The sequence below is a fragment of the Mesoplodon mirus genome, assembly GCF_964341445.2.
Source record: "Mesoplodon mirus genome assembly, chromosome: 11".
Lineage (NCBI taxonomy): Eukaryota > Metazoa > Chordata > Mammalia > Artiodactyla > Ziphiidae > Mesoplodon > Mesoplodon mirus.
In genome coordinates, this window is record NC_138987.1 from 58819582 (window position 1) to 58843770 (window position 24189).

At 39.0% G+C, this 24189-nt stretch overlaps 1 protein-coding gene across 1 annotated transcript in view; it reads left to right on the forward strand.

The window, feature by feature from the left end:
* The window catches only part of SP1 (Sp1 transcription factor), a 41045-nt gene that overhangs the window by 11749 nt on the left and 5107 nt on the right, over nucleotides 1–24189 (forward strand). The window contains exon 4 of the mRNA XM_082635898.1: nucleotides 22473–22641. Coding sequence (XP_082492024.1) covers nucleotides 22473–22641 — 169 coding nt within the window. The remainder of the gene's footprint in view (nucleotides 1–22472; nucleotides 22642–24189) is intronic.

Consider the following 24189-nt stretch of genomic DNA (forward strand, 5'->3'; position numbering starts at 1 on the left):
CTTAGTATTGAAAATTTTTACTCCATGGACTGTTTGGTTTTAATCATAGCTTTGCTTGCAAAGGAGTTTGATGCTGTTTAAAAGTGGTACCACCCAAGAAATTGGTCCCTTTCCAAAAAGCTAAGCATCAAACTTACAACAAACTTTTCATTTTGTTTAGCTCCATAAAGCCTCAGTATTATAGATAGTATTGTCCAGAATGATTCTCTTAATGAGAATGTTACTGAAGGACTACTAATGTTGCATCATCTGAAGACCCCCTCATAAAAGCAAGGTATCCCAGGACCACAGTAGAGCGGATGGTTTGGAGGTACCTGGCATTGTGCTCAGCATGCTCTACAATATTGCACCTAGAGGAAACAAAAATATAAAGGTTATGTTTGGAAAACATGAACTTCTGTTCAGAAGTCAAGTTCTGAGGCTTTTCTAGTTCTGGTTCAAAACGACCATCAGGCCCATGCAGCTGCCTTCTGAAACCTGAAATGGAGGCTGAAAATGAAAGCTGCTGCTGCACATGAATGGTTCTGTTTATAAATGAGTCATATTGTGTCATGTCTCCTGTTTTCTTATACCACCTCCACACCACCCGCATTTCTATTCCCAACCTCCCGTGAGATGTTGGTACTATGAACAAACACAGGCACTCGCTAAAGAGTACTATTTTTTTTTTTTCCTGTTTGCTATGCTGCTGTTAGGAGGGAAAATGAAATGACTCTTTGAAAGTACAATATAAAAATCCACAAAATTGTTGGGAGATTGGGAACAGTTGTTGGGAAAAGTTTTTCTACTTGGTTAGTACTCTTCTGGATGGGAAGTTATAGATGACTGATTGTAAGTGGGATCTTAAAGCCAAAATACTGCGGTTTGTTTTTGTTTTAAAAACTGTTTTTGCAGATGAACAAGTCTCACATCCTGTGTAGTATAAGATTGAACAGTTTAGCTGGATGAAATAACTCCAGCTCTGAAACTAGCAGTAATTGAAAATCCTTTGTGAAAGAAAGAGAAAGTTTGTCCTGAATGAGATATTCAGTATGGACAGGGGAGTGATACACTAGGATCCAAATCATAACTTTGCTTCCTACTGGCTATGTGACTTAGGGGAAGTTCTTCATCCGCTATGAGCTGAGGTTTCTTTATCTGTAAAAGAGAGTTAGTTAGTATTAATATTTACCCCCGTGGGATTATTAGGATTAAATGAGGTAGAGAACATGTGAGAGCACATAATAGGTGCTCAACACATATTAGTGCCCACCTCTCAATAAAAGTTCTGTCTTCCATCCATTTAAAAGTAGGATCTTAATTACTTAGTTGAAGGCAGCTCTTTCAAGTTGTTGTGTCTAGACCTTCACGTTCTTTCTCACCCATTATGTTTCTTGTCCATTGGTGTAGTCATTGAACTACCACAACTGCCAAAGGAAGTAAATTCCAACCAGTGTGCTTTGTTCTTTCATAAACCATTCTAGTAAAAACAGTAGTTGACAGTAGGGGTTTTTAGGATTACCCGTGGATTTTCTGTTTCTTCATCTCTCGTTGGCCTGGTGATGAACTTGGTGTAGACTGTTTGCTAGAAAAACATTCTCCTTGATGAACACTTTGTTGACACTTCATATAATGATAATTAGGTTTCTCAATTTCTGTTTCAATGAATCATTTTTTCTGTCCCTGTTTTCTTAAGAGTTGTTTGGTTTTCTGTACATTAAAACAATTTTATTTTTTCCTTTTACCTTTCTACAACTTGGTTTTACTCAATCACTGTTTTACTTCCTTTTGTAATCTCAGCTAATTCCTGTCTCACCTGTCTCACCCCCACCCCCTGAGAAAAAACTCAACACTTCAAAAATGATTGTGAAATAATTTAAGACATCTAGGCAGGTGTAAAGGATAATACAATGGATATTCTTTTACCCATATCCCAGGTCACAAAATGGTACATTATACATATTATTAAAGCTCACAAGACTTGTCTGCCCTCCTAAAATTTTTTTAAATTGCTGCTGAACTGTGTGTTTTATCAAGTAATGGTTGTGTGTGTAAACTCACTTGTTTTAATCTTCTATCGCAAAAGGAAAGTAAAAAATTGAGAAACTGGTTAGGCCTGAACCGACTTAATTTAGTGATCTTGGAATTTCTTGACTTTTGTTCATCTAAGAACAAGATGATTATAGCTGCTCAGTTCTTTCTGGTGATGTAAATTCATAGATGTACAAATACATACAAACAAATATCTAAGACATTTGTTAGCTGCTTTTTGTACAACTTTAGGTATGTCAGTGTTTTAGGTCTTAAATGTCTGAAGAGCAGGAACCACCTCTGTTTTTCTTTATACAGAGTATATTTGGTACCATAAACATATGGGTGCAGAATAAATGATCTAAAGGGAGAACACTGGTTACGCACACTGCTATGTAAATTGCAGTTTCAGTGTGGGAAATGGGAAAATTCAAAGCATTCACTTTATAAAGATCTATAGAGCTAAAATTAGAAAACTTACCTTTGAGGATAGGAAAAAAAAAATTAATTTTTTTGACCATGCTGCATGGCTTATGAGGTCTCAGTTCCCGAGGAATTGAACCCAGGCCAAGGCAGTGAAAGCCCAGAATCCTAACCACTAGGCCACCAGGTAACTCCCTAAATATATTTTTAAGTAACCTGTTTAAATGATATTGGTAAAAACATTAAACAATGCAAATAATACTGAAAGTAAAGTAAAAATTTATTGAACTTTAACTATCCAAAGAAAATCACTGTTGAAATTTTGGTGATCATCCTTCCAGACATCTTTTTCTACCTTTGTGTACAATTTACAAAGAAGTCTGCATATTGTTTTATGACGTAGAATCATACTATTCACAATTCTCCATAATCTCATATTTACTGAATAGAATATCATAAACATTTTCCATAAATAATAATAAATATACATCTACATCATCATTTTAAATGATTGTATGGGAATTCCATAGTATGTTTGTACTAGGCTATGCTTAACCCTACTGATATACTTTTTTTTCTAAAATTTCACTGTTATAAGTAATGCTCTGATGAATATTGTTGCTTATACTTTTTAGATTAAAATTTTGTAAGTGAGCAATTCTACTTCTAGGTATATTTCTAGGAGAAATGAAAACGTACATCCACACAGAAACTTGTACACAGATGTTTATAGCAGCACTATTCATAATAGCCAAAAGGTGGAAACAACCTAAATGTCCAATGGATAAACAAAAGTAGTATATCCATTTGATGAAATATTATTCAGCCATAAAAAGAAATGAAGTAGTGATACATGCTACAATGTGAATGAACCTGGAAAACATTCTGCTAAGTGAAAGAAGCCAGACAAAAAAAGGTCACATATTGTATGATTCCATTTGTATGAAATATCTAGAATAGGAAAACCCGTAGAGACAGTGGTTGCCAGAAGATGGGGTGAGGGGAGAATGGAGAGTGATTCCTTAATGGACAGAGGGGCTTTTCTAGGGTGATGAAAGTTTTGAAAATAGAGGGAGGTGGTAGTTGCACAACATCGTGAATGCACTAAATGCCACTGAATTGTACACTTTTATTATTAAAAAAAAAAAAATTATTTATTTATTTATTTATGGCTGCACTGGGTCTCCGTTGCTGCACACAGGCTTTCTCTAGTTGTGGCATGCTGGGGCTTCTCATTGCGGTGGCTTCTCTTGTTGAGCACAGGCTCTAGGCATGTGGGCTTCAGTAGTTGTGGCATGTGGGCTTTAGAGTGCAGGCTCAGTAGTTGTGGCACGTGGGCTTAGTTGCTCTGCAGTATGTGGAATCTTCCCGGACCAGGGCTCAAACCCGTGTCCCCTGCATTGGCAGGCGGATTCTTAACCACTGCGCCACCAGGGAAGTCCCTGAATTGTACACTTTTAAATAGGTAATTGTATGTGATGTTAATTTGACCTCAAAAAAATTTTTTTAAGCATTAGTGGGTCAAAGGTTTTATACATTTAATGTTTTGATATTTACAGCTAAACTGAATTTCAGAAAACTAACAATTTATACTCCCATTGATATCAATTTTTGCCAGTATGATGTGGGAAAAAAAGATTCTTGCTTTAATTAGTGTTGTCTGATTATTAGGGAGTTCAATATATTTTCATTTATTATTTACATTTGTTTTCTCTTGTGAGTTACCTGTTTTAATTTTATTATTTTTCTGACACTTTGTTTTAATAACTCTTCCTTTATGAAAGTTTTAATATTTTCCCTTAGTACTACTTAAAATTTTTTTTCCTAATTAGTCTCTTATTCTTTCAGATGAATTGGACACATTTTGTCAGGTTCCCCTAATAAATTCTTTTGGAATTTTTATTTTGATTGACTCATACTATACTTTCATTATTTTCTTATTGATCCTACACATTTCTTGCTAAGTTTAAGCTTCGTATTGTATAGTTTTCGTTGCTATTGCAAATAGGATCTTTTCTTCCATTTTATTTCTAACTGGCTCTTATTTGTATATAGGAAACCTATTGACTTATTGTGTGTTAATTTTAAAATGGCTGTATTACAATCTTATTGCTTTCAATAATTTTTAGTGACTTTCTTTAGTGATTTTTAGTTATTTTCCAGGTATACTGTCATGTCATCTACAAATAATTTTACCTACTCCTTTTTAATATTTGTACCTCATTTCATTCTTGTCTTTTTAAATAAGAGTCACAATAGTAGGGATCCTTGTTTTATATTTCACTTTCAGAGGGGTGATTTTAAATTACTGTGTAATATTATATCAAGTTGTTTGCCACAGTTTCTCTTTTGTCAAATACTCAGGCAGTTTCAAGATTTCCTGTATTTTAAATATAGAATATAATAGAACATATCGTTTTCTCATTTTATTTATTTATTTATTTATTTATTTATTTATTTATGGCTGCGTTGCATCTTCATTGCTGTGCGTGGGCTTTTCTCTAGTTGCAGCTAGCGGGGGCTCCTCTTCATTGTGGTGCATGGGCTTCTCATTGCACTTCTCTTGTTGCGGAGCACGGGCTCTAGGCACACGGGCTTCAGTAGTTGTGGCACGCGGGCTCACCTGCTCTGCCGCATGTGGGATCTTCCAGGACCAGGGCTCAAAGCCGTGTCCCCTGCATTGGCAGGCGGATTCTTAACCACTGCCCCACCAGGGAAGTCCAGTTTTCTCATTTTAAATCATTTTCTTAGAATAAGTCCTCAAGAGTATGTTAGCTGATTCATTTATTACATAATTAGTATTAAAAGAACAGAACAGAAAACTCAGAATACGTTAAATAAAATGCATACATCTGAATTATTCATTGCCATACTAAGCAAAAGTCGAAGGAAACCAGTTTAGGAAAAGGGATTCACAAATGCGTAGATGAACATCTGTATATTTTCATGGAGTAGCATTTCCATCTTTTATTCTTCTGTCATACTGTCATTGACAGTTTAAAGCTGTGATGTGTTTCTGTAACACTAGATATAAATAGAGTATCTGCTTAGTATTTATCTAGTAAACTGGACAAATTAAGACAAGGGGAAGTCTAGTTCTCATATTAAAAAGTTACCTTGGAGTTTATGCTTGGGAGGTTTAAAGTGTCAGCTGGGGGCTTCCCTGGTGGCGCAGTGGTTGGGAGTCTGCCTGCCAGTGCGGGGGATGCAGGTTTGAGCCCTGGTTTGGGAAGATCTCACATGCCGTGGAGCAACTAAGCCCGTGCACCACAACTACTGAGCCTGCACTCTAGAGCCCGTGAGCCACAACTACTGAGCCTGTGTGCCGCAACTACTGAAACCCGTGTGCCTAGAGCCTGTACTCTGCAAGAAGAGAAGCCACCACAATGAGAAGCTGATGCACCGCAACGAGGAGTAGGCCCCGCTCGCTGCAACTAGAGAAAGCCTGCGTGCAGCAACGAAGACCCAACGCAGCCAAAAATAAATATACGTTAAGTAAGTAAATTTCAATAAATAAATAAAGGGTGCCTTCCTGAAAAAAAAATGTCAGCTGTACTGTATCAGATTATATGATTGCACTGTGGGCATAAATTTAGAGAGCCCTATCATTAAAAGGTACCCAATATGTAAGTGCCTATTTACATTGTCACTTCAGGGATCTCAGGATGGTATGGATCTGAAGAGTTACTTTTTTTTTTTTTTCTTTTTGGCCCCGCTGAGTGGCATGTGGAATTTTAGTTCCCCAACCAGGGATCGAACCTGCACCCCCTGCATTGGAAGCGCAGAGTCTTAACCCCTGGACCTCCAGGGAAGTCCCCTGAAGAGTTACTTCTTAATATTAATTCAGATTTTTATGCTTAATGTTACTGTATTATGATTATAAATATGTAAAGTTTATTTGTGCAAATAAATAATAATTGAGGGGAAGATGAAAAGGATAATAATAGTTAATTTGTTGTGATGGTAGAATTTGGGATATTTTCACCCCCTTTTTGGTTTCCATTACTGTTAATAGTACTATAAATATTTTTTAGTTCTGTTATTCAGAGAACATGGTAGATGGCTACTATTATTCATTTTTCTTCAGGCCGTACTAGAGAAATTAATTTGGTCTTGTTAGCGAAAGCCTCTAGTATACTTGAGTTTGAGGTACTTATCTTTACTATGTACATCTCTACTTTGCTTCCACATTCTTTCATGCTTTATCATCAAACGGCATCTCCTTGCTATATTTTATCTAGGAAATTTTCTGAAAATGTGAAATTTTATCCACAGTTTCTTTCTCCTTTCAGAAGTACACTGTGTATTCAGAACAGTTATTTCTGCATTACTAATCAACCCCAAGCTATTTTTAATGGGAATTATGTATAATTTGAAGACTTCAATATGATTATCCTTTTTCAGTGGTAAATCCAGTGGTTAGAAACAAAATGTTAGATTACTGTGCATTTTATTCTTTGTGCATACACTGCACACCTTTCCCCTCTTTTTTTCTTCCTCCTAAACACTCTTCCCTGGGAGGGTGGGCTTTTAAAACACCTATCACTTAGTTACAGCGACACCTACTGGTGAGAGCCTTTGCAATCATAGTGCTAATTGCCCTGTACTTACGGAAAACTGCAGTTTCTGCAATGTGAAGAACCAATTTTTTAAAAACGCTGTAATGGAGATTGACATATGTACACTATTGATACTATGTATAAAATAGATAACTAATGAGAACCTACTGTATAGCACAAGGCGCTCTACTTAGTGTTCTGCAGTGACCTAAATGGGAAGGAAATCCAAAAAAGAGGGGATATATGTATACGTATAGCTGATTCACTTTGCAGTACAGTAGAAACTAACACAATATTGTAAAGCAACTAAACTCCAACTAAAAAAAAAAAAAGCAGTTCTACATTGATAGTTTCAGGTCCACTTGAAAAAAAAAAAAATAGGGACTTCCCTGGTGGTCCAGTGGCTAAGACTCCATGCTCCCAAAGCAGGGGCCCTGGGTTCAGTTCCTGGTCAGGGAACTAGGTCCCACATGCTGAAACTAAGAGTTCACATGCCGCAACTAAAAGATCCCGAATGTGGCAATGAAGATCCTGAATGCCGCAACTAAAGACCCGGCGCAGCCAAATATATTGAAAAAAAAAAAAAAAAAAAACCACTGTAAAACACTGTTAATATACCAAAAAGTGGGGAGATGCATAGGTTGATTTTTGTTTTCACTGTGTAGGTGTTTTTAATGATAAAAGTTGTATAATTACACTATAGAAAATATGAGAAGGAGAAAGGGGAAAAACAAAACTAATAGCACTTCCCATTACAGTCACCAATTTGGTGTTTGCTCTACTTTATATAAATTTTAATGTATGTATTGGGTTGGCCACAAAGTTCGTTCTGGTTTTTCTGTAACATCCTATGGAAAAACCCAAACGAACTTTGTGGCCAACCCAGTGTTTCTTTAGCATAGCTTTTTTTCTTAGTATGCATATAATGTGTTTCTTGGTTTGTTCGGTAATATAGCATAAGCATATTGTCTAAACTGTTATACTTTAATTAATCATAAATTTTACTGACTGCCTAGTAGTCCATCAGGTTACTTGAACAGTTTATTTACATTTTAATTCATTTCTTCTATTGCTGTTGTAAATAATTTGATGAGTGTCTGTTCAAATGACTTTTTCCATAGTTGGATTTTTTTTCAGTGATGAGCATTTTTATGGACTCTGACCTTTCCCCAAATAAGTTATGTTTTTGCTTATTAGTGAGGTTGAATATTTTTCCTTCTGCTTGTTTATTTATTATTTTTTATTTTTGGTTGCATTGGATCTTTGTTGCTGTGTGCAGGCTTTCTCTAGTTGCAGTGAGCGGACGCAACTGTTTGTTGCAGTGCACAGGCTTCTCATTGCGGTGGCTTATCTTGTTGTGGAGCACGGTCTCTAGGTGCGTGGGCTTCAGTAGTTGTGGCACACGGGTTCAGTAGTTGTGGCTTGCAGGCTCTAGAGCGCAGGCTCAGTAGTTGTGGCACACAGGCTTAGTTGCTCCACGGCATGTGGGATCTTCCTGGACCAGGCTTGAACCCATGTCCCCTGCATTGGCAGGCGGGTTCTTTTTTTTAATTAATTAATTAATTTAATTTATTTATTTTTGGCTGCATTGGGTCTCGTTGCTGTGCGCTGGCTTTCTCTAGTTGTGGTGAGTGGGGGCTACTCTTCGCTGCGGTGCGTGAGCCTCTCATTGCGGTGGCTTGTCTTATTGCAGAGCAGTGGCTCTAGGTGCACGGGCTTCAATAGTTGTGGCTCACAGGCTTCAGTAGTTGTGGCTCACGGGCTCTAGAGCACAGGCTCAGTAGATCTCACATACCGCGGGCTTATTTGCTCCGGGACATGTGGGATCTTCCTGGACCAGGGCTCAAACCCATGTGCCCTGCATTGGCAGATGGATTCTTAATCACTCTGCCACCAGGGAAGCCCTCCTTCTGCTTGTTTACAGATTATACCAGTTGATTTGTCTACTGGCATGACAATATTTTTAGGAACTTGCCTGAGCTCTTTTTTTAAATAAAGAAATTCATTTGCTGAAAATAACTTCCTCAAGTCCTTACTGGCTTTTTCTAATACAGAAGCTTTTCATTTTTGTATGTCAAATGAATTGATCTTTTCTTTTGTGATTTCTTTAATGAATTAAAAAAATCATAACATAGATCTCTATGGTCTATGCCTTATAAAAGTTTTTTTTTTTAATAATTTATTTTTGGCTGCATTGGGTCTTCATTGCTGCGCGTGGGCTTTTCTCTAGTTGCAGCAAGTGGGGGCTACTCTTTGTTGTGGAGCATGGGCTCTAGAGTGTGGGCTCCGTAGTTGTGGTGCATGGGCTTAGTTGCTCCGCGGCATGTGGAATCTTCCCGGACTAGGGCTCGAACCCAAGTCTCCTGCATTGGCTGGCGGATTCTTAACCACTGTGCCACCAGGGAAGTCCCTAAAAGTTTGATAATTGTTTTCTTTTCATATTTAAATATATATGTGTGTGTATTTAACTCCCCTCCCTCCCTTTATTTTTCATTCTGTTTATTATGAAAAATACAAAGAAGTCAACCCATCATTTAAAGAAACCAATATTAGTGTTTTAAAATTTTTTTCCAGTCTTTCTTTCCAGACATTTTGGTAAACATTGAACTTTATCTGCCCAGAATTATTTTTGAAGTGTGACAAGGGTGTGATATTGTAACTTCAATATCTAAAGCTACTTTGAACATATGGTTTGTCTCTCAGCTTCCTGACATCCAGAGCAAAAAAGGCAGCTAGAGATACCTTTTTCTGTCTTGTGTTTTATCTCACTAGAGTTTGGGTCCTTGACCGTAGAACCTAAATTTAGTGTGTGGCACACAACAGACGTGAAATAAAGATTTATTGTATTAAAATAAATAAAAAATAAATATTTTCTGTCTCCCTATTCTTGTGGTACCCCCCCTCATCCCTGACAGTGTAGGTTTTTTCTTTTCACTTTTCCCCTTTGAACCTTTTTTCCTTCCTTCCTTTTTTAAAAAAGAACTTTTTGAACTATAGTTTGCTTTTTAAAACAGCTTTATTGAGCCATAATTCATATACTCTATAATTCACCCATTTAAAACGTACAGTTCAGTGGATTTTAGTATATTCACAGAATTGTGCAACTACCACCACATTTCGAATTTAAGAACATTTTCATCACCCCAAAAAGAAACACCACTTGACCCATTAGCTATCATGCCCCATTCTCGTTCCTCATCCCCAGTCCAAGACAGTCACTAATCTACTTGCCATCTCTATGTACTTGCCAGTTCTGAATGTTTCTTATAAATGAAATCATACACTATATGGTCTTTTGGGATTGGCTTCTTTCATTTAGTGTAATGTTTTCAGGGTTCATTCACGTTGTAGCATGTATCAGTACTTCATTCTTTTTTATTGCCAAATAATATTTCATTGTGTGGGTATACCAAATTTTGTTTATCCATTCATCAGTTGATACACATTTGGGTTGTCTCTGCTTTTTGGCTATTATGACTAATGCTGCTTTGAGCATTTGTGTACAAGTTTTTGTGTGGACATGTTTTTATATCTCTTGATTATATACCTAGGAGTGAATTTACTGGGTTATTCAGTTTTTGTTTTTGTTTTTGTTTTTTTGGCTGCACCACACAGCATGTGGGATCTTAGTTCCCTGACCAGGGATCAAACCCCAGTTCCCTGCAGTGGAAGCACGGAGTCGTAACCACTGGACTGCCAGGGAATTCCCTGGGTTATTTAGTTTTGATGAGTCCCTTAGTCTGTATCTTCAAAAAACCTTTAAAAATGCTTGTTGCCTGTCTTTTGTTCATATCCCTGGCAGTCTTGCTGTTTTCAGTTATATCCCAGAAACTTTGAAGTTCCCTGTATTCAGCCACTTAAATCCTGCTTTCTTTTAAATCCTAACTACTTTTTTTTTTTTTTTTTTTTTTTTTTTTGCAATACGCGGGCCTCTCACTGTTGTGGCCTCTCCCATTGCGGTGCACAGGCTCCGGATGTGCAGGCTCAGCGGCCATGGCTCACGGGCCCAGCCGCTCCGCGGCATGTGGGATCTTCCCGGACCGGGGCACGAACCTGTGTCCCCTGCATCGGCAGGCGGACTGTCAACCACTGCGCCACCAGGGAAGCCCCTAAATACTTTTTTATCCATGCCTTTCTCTTTACTGGAACCACTGCCCTACTTTAGACCTTTATTATCTCTCACCATTATCTAATGAAATAGCCCAGAATATTCCACTTTTTTCCTTCTAATAGTCCCCCTCCCAACTCTAATACTTCTCTTATTAGAGTGTTTTATTAGTACTTTAATATACAAATTATAGGACAGATATTATACTTGTTGATTTAATTTTGCATCTTCCCAGTGAGATAATGAAGCTGGGAAGCTCTATAATGGCTAGAATTATATCTATCTCCAGAGCTTGATACAATATCTGGCACGTGTCCTTATTCCTAGAGGTATACTTGCTGGGTTAAATATTAGTCACATCTTAAAGACTTGGTCTGTATTGCCAACATGCCCTACACACACCGTGCTGTTTCCCCGACATATGCTTTTGTGCAGTCATGTTACTAGCAGTTGTATGAAAGTGCTTATCTCTCCATACTCTACCATCACCTTTTAAAAAAATCAGTCATTTAAATATCTGTCTTGCATCTAATAATATCATCTGTTTTGAAGTTCATCTCTCCACCTACACCTTCTCCCTCTACTCCACCATCATCCCACACTCCACTACATTCCTTTATGCTGCCCATAGTCTTCCCTCTGCCTGGGATGCCCTTCCCTTGCCAACATTTTTCACTTGGCTAACTCCTATGCATTCTTTGAAGTTTGGCCCTAATCTCAGTTCCTTTAGGAAGCAAGCCTTCTCTGAAATTCCAGACTGGAGAAATTACCCTTTTCAATTCTGGAACATCTTTTGAATGGCTTTTACTGTAACATTTATATCAGTATTTTGAAATTATCTGTTTCTCTCTTTAGTGAACTACAAGCTTTTCAACAGTGAGAACTATTTCTTTGAATCTTCAGAGCTTTGTATAGTACCTGGAGCAATAGACAGTAAATAATTGATAAACATTTCTACAGATTGCCTTTAGGGAGTCCACATGGTGGTGTAAGGCATTATAGGGATAAGCTCTTAAGTAAGTTTATATGTAGTAAAGCCTATAACTTATACATGTGTGTGTGTGTGTGTGTGTGTAAAATATGTTGTGGTAATTTTAAAACAGGAAAGATTCAATGTGTAATAAATAAGTTTAGAAGCAAGGTATATATATGGATTTTTATAGAGCACAAGTTACTGATGAATTAGCAAGGGCTTGCATTCTGGAGCAGAAGGAAATAAATTTCTGTTGCCCATTCTCTATTCTTATGTGGTCTAGTTTAATACAAAATTATCATCAGAATTTTTTGTTACATGCTTACCCACTTACGGCATAGTTCTGGGAGTTGGACAAAGAAAATTAAAGACTCATCAATTTGAGTCACACAAAATAGTGACACAAAATACTGGTAGAACATACTGAGATACAGACTGCAGTCAAGAAAAACTTGTATGCCTAATGTAGTCATGACTCACATTAAGAAAACATAATTCCCTTTTTTTTTCTTTTTGTAGTTAGGGAATGCATTTAGCTGTATGTACTAGAAAACCTATTTCAGTGGCTTGACCAGATAGGAGTTTATTGTTCTCATATAATATGAAATCTGGAGGTAGTGAGTCCAAAGTTGGTGTGGCATCTCCAGGTAACAGTAGGAACCCCTGCCACGTTTACTTTTGCCTTAGTGTGGGACAATTGCCATGCTTGCAACTACTCCACTGTTGGTTATTGTGACCTTTCCAGACGGAATAAAGGAGGAAGCAAGCCTAGTTGTTCCCAATTAAAGAGCTTTCCTGAAAGTCTTATCCAGCAATTTTGTTTTATACCTGATTGACCAAGACCTGGTTACTTGGCTACTCCTGATCTGCAAGGGAATCTGGGAAGAAGAATATTTTTAACCTGGCACACTGTTACCCTGAACAAAAATCAGGTGGCTTTTAGGCAGAAAGAAAGAGAGATTGAAAACTGGGAACAAGAATTAGTATCTGCTGGGACTTCCCTGGTGGTCCAGCGGTTAACACTCCGCACTTCCAATGCAGGGAGTGTGGGTTTGATCCCTGGTCGGGGAACTAAGATCCCACGTGCTGCACAGAGCAGCCAAAAAAAAAAGAATTAGTATCTGCTATTGAGTGCCATAGCTTAGTGCACTTACATATACATACCACTGACCACACATAGGGCATGAGGAGTCCACCTAAATAATTATTTTAGATGAATGACTCTTTGTTTCTTTTATTTTTTTTAATTTATTTTATTTATTTTTTATTTTTGGCTGTGTTGGGTCTTTGTTGCTGTGCATGGGCTTTCTCTAGTTGTGGAGTGGGGACTACTCTTTGTTGCAGTGCATGGGCTTCTCATTGCAGTGGCTTCTCTTGTTGCAGAGCACAGGCTCTAGGCATGCAGGCTTCAGTAGTTGTGGCACGTGGGCTCTAGAGCGCAGGCTCAGTAGTTGTGGTGCACGGGCTTAGTTGCTCTGAGGCATGTGGGATCTTCCCGGACCAGGGCTCGAACCCGTGTTCCCTGCATTGGCAGGTGGATTCTTAACCACTGGGCCACCAGGGAAGCCCTCTTTTTTTTTTTTTTGCGGTACGCGGGCCTCTCACTGTTGTGGTCTCTCCCGTTGCGGAGCACAGGCTCCGGACGTGCAGGCTCAGCGGCCATGGCTCACGGGCCCAGCCGCTCTGCGGCACTTGGGATCTTCCCGGACTGGGGCACAAACCTGTGTCCCCTGCATCGGCAGACGGACTCTCAACCACTGCACCACCAGGGAAGCCCTCTTTTTTTATTTTAAAACTTTAAAAAGATTATTTACTGAAAATTGTGGGAACATAATGGCGGCCAGTTTTTTAAATCTTCCTGGATCTTCCTCCTAAAAACAGAGTATGCTGATATCATGTACCTCTTAATATGATATGATAAGAAGGGCATTTCACTTATGTGGTATTCTTCTCCAAGACTCATAACTGCAGTCTAATGAGAAGACATCAGACAAATCCAAATTGAGGGACATTATACAAAATACCAACCAGTATTTTTCAAAACTGTCAAGGCCATGAAAGACTGAGACACTGTCACAGATGGGAGGAGCCTAAGGACACGTGACAATTAAATGCAATGTGGTATTGTGATGGGATCCTAGTCGAGAGTAAGGACATTAGTGAAAAACTGGTGAAATCCAAATAAAGTCTACAGTTTAGTTACTAGTATTGTACCAATATTAATTTATTGGGTTTGACTAATGTACCTTGGTTATGTAAGATGTTAACATTAAAGGAAGAAGAATATACAAGAACTTTCTGAAGTATCTTTGTAATGTTTCTATCAATCTAAAATTGTTCCAAAAAAAATTACAATAGCTAGAGAAACTAGGACAGCAAAACCAAAAACTTTACAATCAAACCTTATATCTACGATGAACTGTAGATCTTTGATTATTGGCATTTGTGAAGGGAAGGAAGCAGAGGGAAGGCAACAAGGCTTCTGATGGCCCTGAGAACAGGAGAACCTCTAAATCACCAACAGGTATTCACTGGAGAAACATCTAGAACAGTAACTGAAACTGGGAAGGGGTTCTGCCCTTAGAGGGTCAGGTCAGTAGGAGGGAATGGAGATAAACTGTGGCAACTTTTGAAATTAACAAACTGAAGTTCTAATGTAAAACTGCACTGAGAGAAACTTCTAGGGGTAGAATCCACTTTGAGCAAGACAGGAACAAAGAAAAGGACAAGATAAAAGAGAAAGAGCAGAGGGTAGAAAGAAGGAAGAGTTGTATGTTTTTTGTGCTTTGTTTGTCATCAGTTTTCAAAAATAAGAGAAAATCTCTAAAGCCATGAAGCTTAGAAAACCCATCCTGGCTCGTACCCCTTCTTCATAAAATTTCAGGAAAACTCACTTAAGTTTAAAAATGAATTTGAATCCATGTAAAATTACTGTTAGCAAAAGATAGCAATAGCAGCGACAGAAAAAAGCAGAAAAACTCCCTAAGGCAGTGGAAGGCTCCTGGAAAGACATGCTCACCATACAGATGAAAATTGAAAATGAGCTAATTTAGGAAATGATGGAAGTTATGAGAGAAAGTTTACATTCTAATTAGAAAAATCTCAGAACTGAGGTGATTGGAGAAAAGGAGAATTTGAAAAGAGAACTGATGGACCACACAAAAAAATTAGAAATAAGAGAAAAAAATCATTTCAGAAATAAAGATGAAAATAAAAGGAACATAAAATAATGACAACAAATATGACTCAAAAAACACAAAGTAAAGCAATTAATTTTTTATATGCAATAGAAAGAGGGAAGCTTTTAAAATAAAAGAAACCAAAAAAAAGAAGGACTTCCCTGGTGGCACAGTGGTTAAGAATCCACTTGCCAGTGCAGGGGACATGGGTTTGATCCCTGGTCCAGGAAGATCCCACATGCTGCAGAGCAAATAAGCCCGTGTGCCACAACTACTGAGCCTGCGCCCTAGAGCCTGTGAGCCACAACTACTGAAGACTGCATGCCTAGAGCCTGTGCTCTGCAACAAGAGAAGCCACCGCAGTGAGCGCACACGCCGCAACGAAGGATATCCCCCGCTCACCACAACTAGAGAAAAGAGCCTGCGCGCAGCAACGAAGATCCAACTCAGCCATAAATAAATAAATAAATAAATAAAAATAAATTACAAAAAAAAGAAGTAAAGGAGTTTGAGAAGAAATGATACAAAATATAGGCAAAGAGGAACCAACATTCATGTGAACAAAGCTCCCAAGGAAGAAAACAGCCAAATGCATGGGACAGAAGGAAAACTTTCCCAAAATGTGCCTGGGAGGGACTTCCCTGGTGGCACAGTGGTTAAGAATCCACCTGCCAATGCAGGGGACACGGGTTCGAGCCCTGGTCCAGGAATATCCCACATGCTGTGGAGCGACTAAGCCCGCAAGCCACAGCTACTGAGCCTGTGCTCTCGGGCCCACGTGCCACAACTATTGAAGCCTGTGCACCTAGAGCCCATGCTCTGCAAGAAAAGAAGCCACCGCAAAGAAAAGCCCACACACCGCAACGAAGAGTAGCCCCTGCTTGCCGCAACTAGAGAAAGCCGGCACACAGCAACAAGGACCCGATGCAGGCAAAAATAAATAAATAAATAGATAGATAGATAAATAAATTTTAAAAATTTAAAAATATGCCTGGGGAAATGGACCCAGAATGGCCAACACTGAGACATAGTCTATTAAAACTGGTGGACTTTAAAGAAAAACGACATGTGGGCATCCTAGCAAAAAAAGACCTAATCACTTACAAATGAAGGAAAATGGGTTTTCACTAGACTTTTTGACAGCATGTTTAGTGTTAGAATGCGATGGATTAACATATAAGAGAATCAAGGAAATAAAACAACAACCAAGAATTTTCTGTTCAGACAAATAGACCTCCAAGTATAAAGATCACTAACATGTAAGAATAAAGGAAATAGTGTTCACATGATCCCTTCCTGTGAAATCTGCTAGAGCTTCAAATAACTAAAATGACTAGAGGACCAGATTACGGTACCTGAATACTAATTTCCCATGAAAAGAAACTAGGAATACTTGAAGAAATAGCTGATTCTAGACCTAGAGCAGAAAATTAATATCAAACGTGAGACATCTTGTCAAAGAACAAAGGAGCCAACTTGATGTTTCTGTGGCCAAGTGCAGGATAGCTTGAGCATCAGTAAGGATAATAGCTGCAGTGGATTGAAGCATCAAATACGTTTAAATCCATGAGTTCATATCAATGCAAAAAAGACTGACTATGGGGGAGTGCTTAAGGGAACTACTTGAGGTGGTGGAAATATTCTGTATCGTGCTTTATTAGTGGTTACATTACTTACTGTATACATTTGTCTAAAGCATAGTTTCTCGACCTCAGCACTATTGACATTTTGATCCAGGTAATTATTTGGAGGGGGAGGAGCAAAGCTGTCCTATGCATTGTAGAATATTTAGCAGCACTAGATGCCAAACATGAAAATCAAAAATGCCTATATTGTCAGATGTCTCCTGGGGAGTATAATGGTGCCAGTTTGAGAACCCTGGTCTAAACTTACTAAAAGGGTGAATTTTTATTGTATGTGAATTGTATCTCAGGAAACTTGATTTTTAAGAAAAGGAGAACTCATTAGTCACTTTTCTTTTTTTTTCTTTTTTTTTTTTTTTTGTGTCGTATGCGGGCCTCTCACTGTTGTGGCCTCTCCCATCGCGGAACACAGGCTCAGCGGCCATGGCCCATGGGCCCAGCCGCTCCGCGGCATGTGGGATCTTCCCGGACCAGGGCACGAACCCGTGTCCGTTGCATCGGCAGGCGGACTCTCAACCACTGCGCCACCAGGGAAGCCCCGTTAGTCACTTTCTAAGGAGTCTAGGAAACCAACTCATTATTTTAAAAACTACTGATTGACAGAATCAAGCACTTATCCTATCTCTTCTACATTAGACTGTACTTCAAGAGTAACCAAATAGTCAATATAGGGATGGATTTGTGGGTCATTTATATATATCACTCCCAGTTGTCAGTTTTTGTGCCATTAAAGGTATGATCCTTCTATTCCTTTTTCTCTAATTTTCTACCTCTAATATACTTTGTTTGGACTGAGAAACTAGATCAATAAAATTATTATTATTTAGAAATATAAAGGGGAATTCCATGACAGTCCAGGGGTTAGGAATTTCACTGCTGAGGGCTTGGGTTCAATCCCTGGATCCTTATGTATTGTGAATCATCTATTTCCGTTACTAGAGAATTTTTTTTTTTTTTTAATGCAGCACCGGGTCTTAGTTGCAACACATGGGGTCTTAGTTGCAGCATGTGGGCTCTTAGTTGTGGAATGCGGGATCTAGTTCCCCGACCAGGGATCTAACCCGGGCCCCCAACATTGGGAGCACAGAGTCTTACCCACTGGACCACCAGGGAAGTCCTTAGAGATGTTTTTATTTCTTGATTTGGGGCCATATTCTGGATACCTGTTCCTCACGCATAAGTGGTGTTACCAATATTCTGTTTCAACATGGCTGAAAAGACACAAACACTTTGTGGTCTGAGATATGCTTCTTTGAATTAACTCTGTTGTGTAAATTGAAACATATTCAGAAAACCTAGTGTGTGTTTAATATAGGTATAGTTTTAAAGTTTTAGTCTTACTGTATTAATACTTACTGAATTAAAGTTAAAGAACACAGTGTTCCCAAAATCATTTCAGAAAGCAGATAAATAGGGAAGTGTATGGGAACCACCCTTCTGAAAATTACTGAGGAGGTTCTTATTTCATCTTATTTTAGTATTACCCAAGTTTTTTCTCAGAGAAGAATAGGGTGTTTGACTTACCATGTGGTGGTCTTGAAAGTTCATGACTTCAGCACACTTCTTCACTTCGAGGAAACTAAAAAAGTGTGTAACTGCCATAGCTATTTCAGAAACTGATGCTAGAGGCAACCACTGGGTTGGGCAAGACTGTCATTAAACTGTGCCTTTGGTTTACTAGTTATTTTAATCATGGAAAGGAAAATCTTTAATTTATTTCATTGCTTAACCAGTGCCACATTTTAAGATAAAACTGTTCTTTTTCTAAAACTGTTATTAAAAGAGACAGGAAACAGATTTTGGTCTGATGTTGATGCTTTGTTGACATTTTATCCGTTCTTTTTGTTAAATGAAATTCAAAATTGTTCATTTTATCTAAGCCCATTCTCAGTTTTCTTATTTTAAAAAAATTTGAAATCATTGTGGGGGTCCAGGAGGATGTTAATTTTTGACTGTCCATTTCGTAAGAATTTGAAAAGAGGGTTAGAGATTTAGTTTTAGTAGTCCTGATATCTAAGTATTTCTTTGTGTCCCTATTTAGTGTATTATGCCTATCTTGAATATTATTATTATTTTTTTTTTTTTTCTCGGTATGCGGGCCTCTCCCGTTGCGGAGCACAGGCTCCGGACGCACAAGCTCAGTGGCCACGGCTCACGGGCCCAGCCGCTCCGCGGCATGTGGGATCTTCCCAGACCAGGGCACAAACCCGCATCCCCTGCATCGGCAGGCGGACTCCCAACCACTGCGCCACCAGGGAAGCCCTGGAATATTACTCTTATGTTTCAATAAAATGGAGAAAGATTTGCCTCTTTCCAGTTGATTGGGACAAGGGAGAACTTTGGGGATTAATGGATTGCTTCTCAAATTTTAATGGAGTTAGGTTAGCTTGGAAAATAGATCAAAGAAGATGATCTGCTGATATACACCATAGTTTTGTCTTATTTCTAAAGACCTATTATAGATAGCTGGATCTACAGTTTTATAAATTTCTCTTCTGAAGGTAATTTTTGGTAGGTAACCACTGGCATTACTAACTAGCATCCTGTCTTGTCTGCTGAGCTATTTGGCTTATTTTAAAGGATAAATTCTCCATCCCCACTAGGGGGAGTTTCCACTCAGTAACACATACAATTTTAAGGTGGAATGATTACATGAAATACTGGTGTATCTTATTCCATGATTTCTCACTATCTTTCTTCCACAAGATATTTTCCTAATAGTAATAGCTACAATGTATTGAATGTTTGCTATGTGACAGATACTATGCTAAGCGCCTTACGTGTATTATTTCATTTGTTTTTCACAATAACTTTGAGATTAATATTTCATCCCAATTTTACTGATGGAGAAATCGATAACTAGAGAAGTTACTTGATCACTGCCAGAAAAGCTAATCAAATCATAGTGTAGGGGCTCTTATCTAGGGTCTGTCTTACTTCAAAACTTGTTCTTAACCTGTACTCCAGTACTTCCCAGTTTTAGTTCTGCCAGTATCATGAAAATCTCAAAAAATTCAAATTAAATTTATTTTAATGCAATAAGCTGGTGCTTAGAAGTGGTAGAGTGAGAAAGAAAGTACAAAGAGAGCTGCTTATTGGGCTTCCCTGGTGGCGCAGTGGTTGAGAGTCCGCCTGCCGATTCAGGGAGCGCGGGTTCGTGCCCCGGTCCGGGAGGATCCCGCTGGGCCCGTGAGCCGTGGCCACTGGGCATGCGCGTCCGGAGCCTGTGCTCCGCAACGGGAGAGGCCACAACAGTGAGAGGCCCGCATAACGAAAAAAAAAAAGAGAGAGCTGCTTATTTGGTATTGTGACTCGAAATTACGTTGATGAGCTGAAAAGAGTTGAAATTAGGTACAGAAGTAAAGTCAAGAGCCTAGGTTTCTAGATGTTAAGTCTGACCTACCCCATTTATTTAGTTGCCTTCTTTATAAAATAGATAAAACAAAGTTGGCCATTTCAACACTCTCCACTTATTGGAATCTTAAATATGGATAGAGTCATTAACTTATTTACAAGGTGCTTTCATAGGTGAATGCTTATGATAGATTTGAAAGCTTGAAAAGAATGTTATGTATTCCTTTAAAACATTGCTTCTGTCTATTGGCCTAGAGAGGCGGTGTTTGAAAATGTCAAGTGTGACCCATTAGTAACTCATAAAATCGATATACTGGGTCATGACCAGCATTAAGGAAAAAAAATTTAAATAGAGTCTAGAAAATTTCAGAATACCCTGCTTATCATAAGGGTAAGCATTTTTTTGTGAAACTTGTTTCAGTTACATGTTTATGTACTAGGTCACAGTGTCGTATATATATTTTTTAACTGTGGGTTGCAAGTTTAAAAAGTTTGAGAAACACTGGCCTGGAGCTTTGTAGCATTTCTCTATTTTAATTTAACCAGGACAGAAATTATAGTGATTCAGACAGATTTATCTTTATTTTTAATTTATTTTTTAAAAAATAATTTTAGTTATTTTTGGCTGCTTTGGGACTGTTGCTACACGTGGGCTTTCTCTAGTTGCGGCATGCAGGGGCTGCTCTTCATTGTGGTGCATGGGTTTCTCATTGTGGTGGCTTCTCTTGTTGCAGAGCACAGGATCTAGGTACACGGGCTTCAGTAGTTGGGGCATGTGGGCTCAGTAGTTGGGGCTCGCAGACTCTAGAGTGCAGGCTCAGTAACTGTGGCGCACGGCCTTAGTTGCTCCACGGCATGTGGGATCTTTGCAGACCAGGGATTGAACCCGTGTCCCCTGCATTGCCAGGTGGATTCTTAACCACTCTGCTACCAGGGAAGTCCACAAGTTTATCTTTAAAAGGAAATGACATCAAGTAACATAATAGATTGTATGCACGATATTTTCTTCCTTTTTTTAGCATTCTGAAAAGCATCCAATCCCAAACCGAAACTTTCCTGGATGTCTATCTAGCTACACAGAATTAACTTAGAGGACCTTCCGTGGCAGTTCAGTGGTTAAGACTGTGCTTCCACTGCAAGGGGCGTGGGTTCAATCCCTCGTTGGGGAACTAAGATTCTATCATGCTGCGCAGCATGGCCGAAAGAAAAAAAAAGAAAAAGAATTAACTTTGACCTCAGCTCTTTCCTTTTCTCTTTGTGTTAAAATTTATAATGTACATGTACTGTTTCCCGCTGAATATTCAGCACAATTTTTTTCTCATTTTAGGAAGTTTCCTCTTTCCGGTTTTGTATATTTTCTAGTTTGGAATCCCTTAAAATCTTATTTTTAGTCACTTCCATTTGGTTGGTTCCATAGCACTTTAGTTCTGGGAATGAATAAGAGGTTTGTTCTACATCTTTCTATAACAGTACAGAACTTTATCTCATTCTTTTTAATGCATGTATAGTAGTCCATTGCATAAGTTTATCGTAATTTACTTAACTAGTTCCTCAGTGGTGTACATTCTGATTTTTTCCAGTTTTTTGTTGTTATAAAGCTACAGAGAACATTACTGTCAGATATCTTTGTGTACTCATGAATATATCCATAGGACATTGCTGATTCAAAGTGAAATTTCTTTGAAGATGTGCACTTAAATTTTTAATAATATTGCCACATTGGCCTTCAAAAAAGTTGTACTGGGAATTCCCTGGTGGTCCAGTGGTTAGGACTCTGCACACTTTCACTGCTGAGGGTGCAGGTTCAGTCCCTGGTTGGGGAACTAATATCCTGCAAGCTGCACGGCACAGCCAAAAAAAAAAAAAAAAGAGTTTGTACTAATTTATCACCACCTGTATATAAAAATGCCTGTTTCCCTGTATCCTTGCCAATTCTGTGCATTATTAGAGTTTTAACTTTTTGTAACCTGGTAGGTGAAAAATTACAAGTCTATTATAAATAGAGTTGCATTTTAAAAATTGAGTGAGAATGAGCATGTTTTCACAGACTTATTGGCTCTTTCTCTCTTCAACTCTGATTCTTGAGATTTCAAGTATGGGCAGTGAATGTGACTTCAAAGTTTTGAAGAAATGGTGCTGTAAAAGTGAAGTGTCACTGAGATGCCTGCAGCTGTGATGACCTCCCTTACTTCCCACCTTGACCCTTTACTCTCTTAATTTCAGGTGATCATGGAGCTCAGCTTGGCCTCCATGGGGCTGGTGGTGATGGAATACATGATGACCCAACAGGTGGAGAGGAAGGAGAGAACAGCCCAGATCCCCAACCCCAAGCTGGTCGGAGGACCCGGCGGGAAGCATGCACCTGCCCCTACTGTAAAGATAGTGAAGGAAGGTAAGTTGACTCAGCCAATTTCTTAAGAATATAAAGAAGAAAAATTAATAGACTTGGAGGTAAAAAGAAAGGGTTGTTTTAAAAAATTTTTAAGTGTTGGCAGTGTTGCAAAGGGATCAGAGACAGTACAGTGCTTTTGATTAGATTATATATGGGGTCTTGGTTCGAGCTCTGATCCTTTTCAACTCTTTTTTTTTTTAAATAAATTTATTTATTTTATTTATTTAATTTTGGCTGTGTTGGGTCTTCGTTGCTGCATGCGGGCTTTCTCTAGTTGAGGCGAGTGGGGTTTACTCTTTGTTGTGGTGCACAGGCTTCTCATTGCGGAGGCTTCTCTTGTTGAGCATGGGCTCTAGGTGCACGGGCTTCAGTAGTTGTGGCTCGCGGGCTCTAGAGCACAGGTTCAGTAGTTGTGGCGCACGGGCTTAGTTGCTCCGCGGCATGTGGGATCTTCCTGGACCAGGGCTCGAACCCGAGTCCCCTGCATTGGCAGGCGGATGCTTAACCACTGCTCCACCAGGGAAGTACCCTAACAAGATAGCTTATAAAACAGCCTGGCAAAGAAAAAGAAACATACCTACTGTAATGATTTTTTACAGTGGCTGTGTGAAAATCGTGAGTTTTCCATAATCTTTTTTTCTCCCAAAATAGATAAAAATACTTATTCTGAGTAGAAAATTCTTCCATCAAGGAATCTAATATGTCCTACAGAACAGAATTCTGAAAAATTTTCTCATTAGTGTACTGGCTATTCAGTATTATCTCTGGAGAGCTCCAAGTTACTTTCTTTTTTTCAAGTCACTGATTTTGAAAGAGAATAGAAAGTCACATAGTTTTTTATAAATTTATTTATTTATTGGCTGCATTGGGTCTTTTTTTTTTAAATAAATTTATTTTTGTCTGTATTGGGTCTTCGTTGCTGTGCATGGGCTTTTCTCTAGTTGCGGCAAGCGGGGGCTACTCTTCGTTGTGGTGCACAGGCTTCTCATCACGGTGGCTTCTCTTGTGGCAGAGCACGGGCTCTAGGCACGCAGTCTTCAGTAGTTGTGGCGTATGGGCTTAGTTGCTCCACGGCATGTGTGATCTTCCCGGACCAGGGTTTGAACCCATGTCCCCTGCAATGGCAGGCGGATTCTTAACCACTGTGCCACCAGGGAAGCCCCTGCCTTGGGTCTTCGTTGCTGCACGGGGGATTTCTCTAGTTACGGCGAGTGGGGGCTACTCTTCATTGCGGTGTGCGGGCTTCTCATTGCAGTGGCTTTTCTTGTTGTGGAGCACAGGCTCCAGGCGTGCAGGCTTCAGTAGTTGTGGCTCGCGGGCTCTATAGCACTGGCTCAGTAGTTGTGGCACACGGGCGTAGTTGCTCCGCAGCATGTGGGGTCTTCCTGGACCAGGACTCGAACCCATGTCCCCTGCAATGGCAGGCGGATTCTTAACCACTGCACCATCAGGGAAGCCCAAAAGTCACATAGTTTTTTAAATGCCTTTGAAAAAAATCTGTTAAAGTTTTGTTCCATTAAAAATAAGCACAGGGCTTCCCTGGTGGCA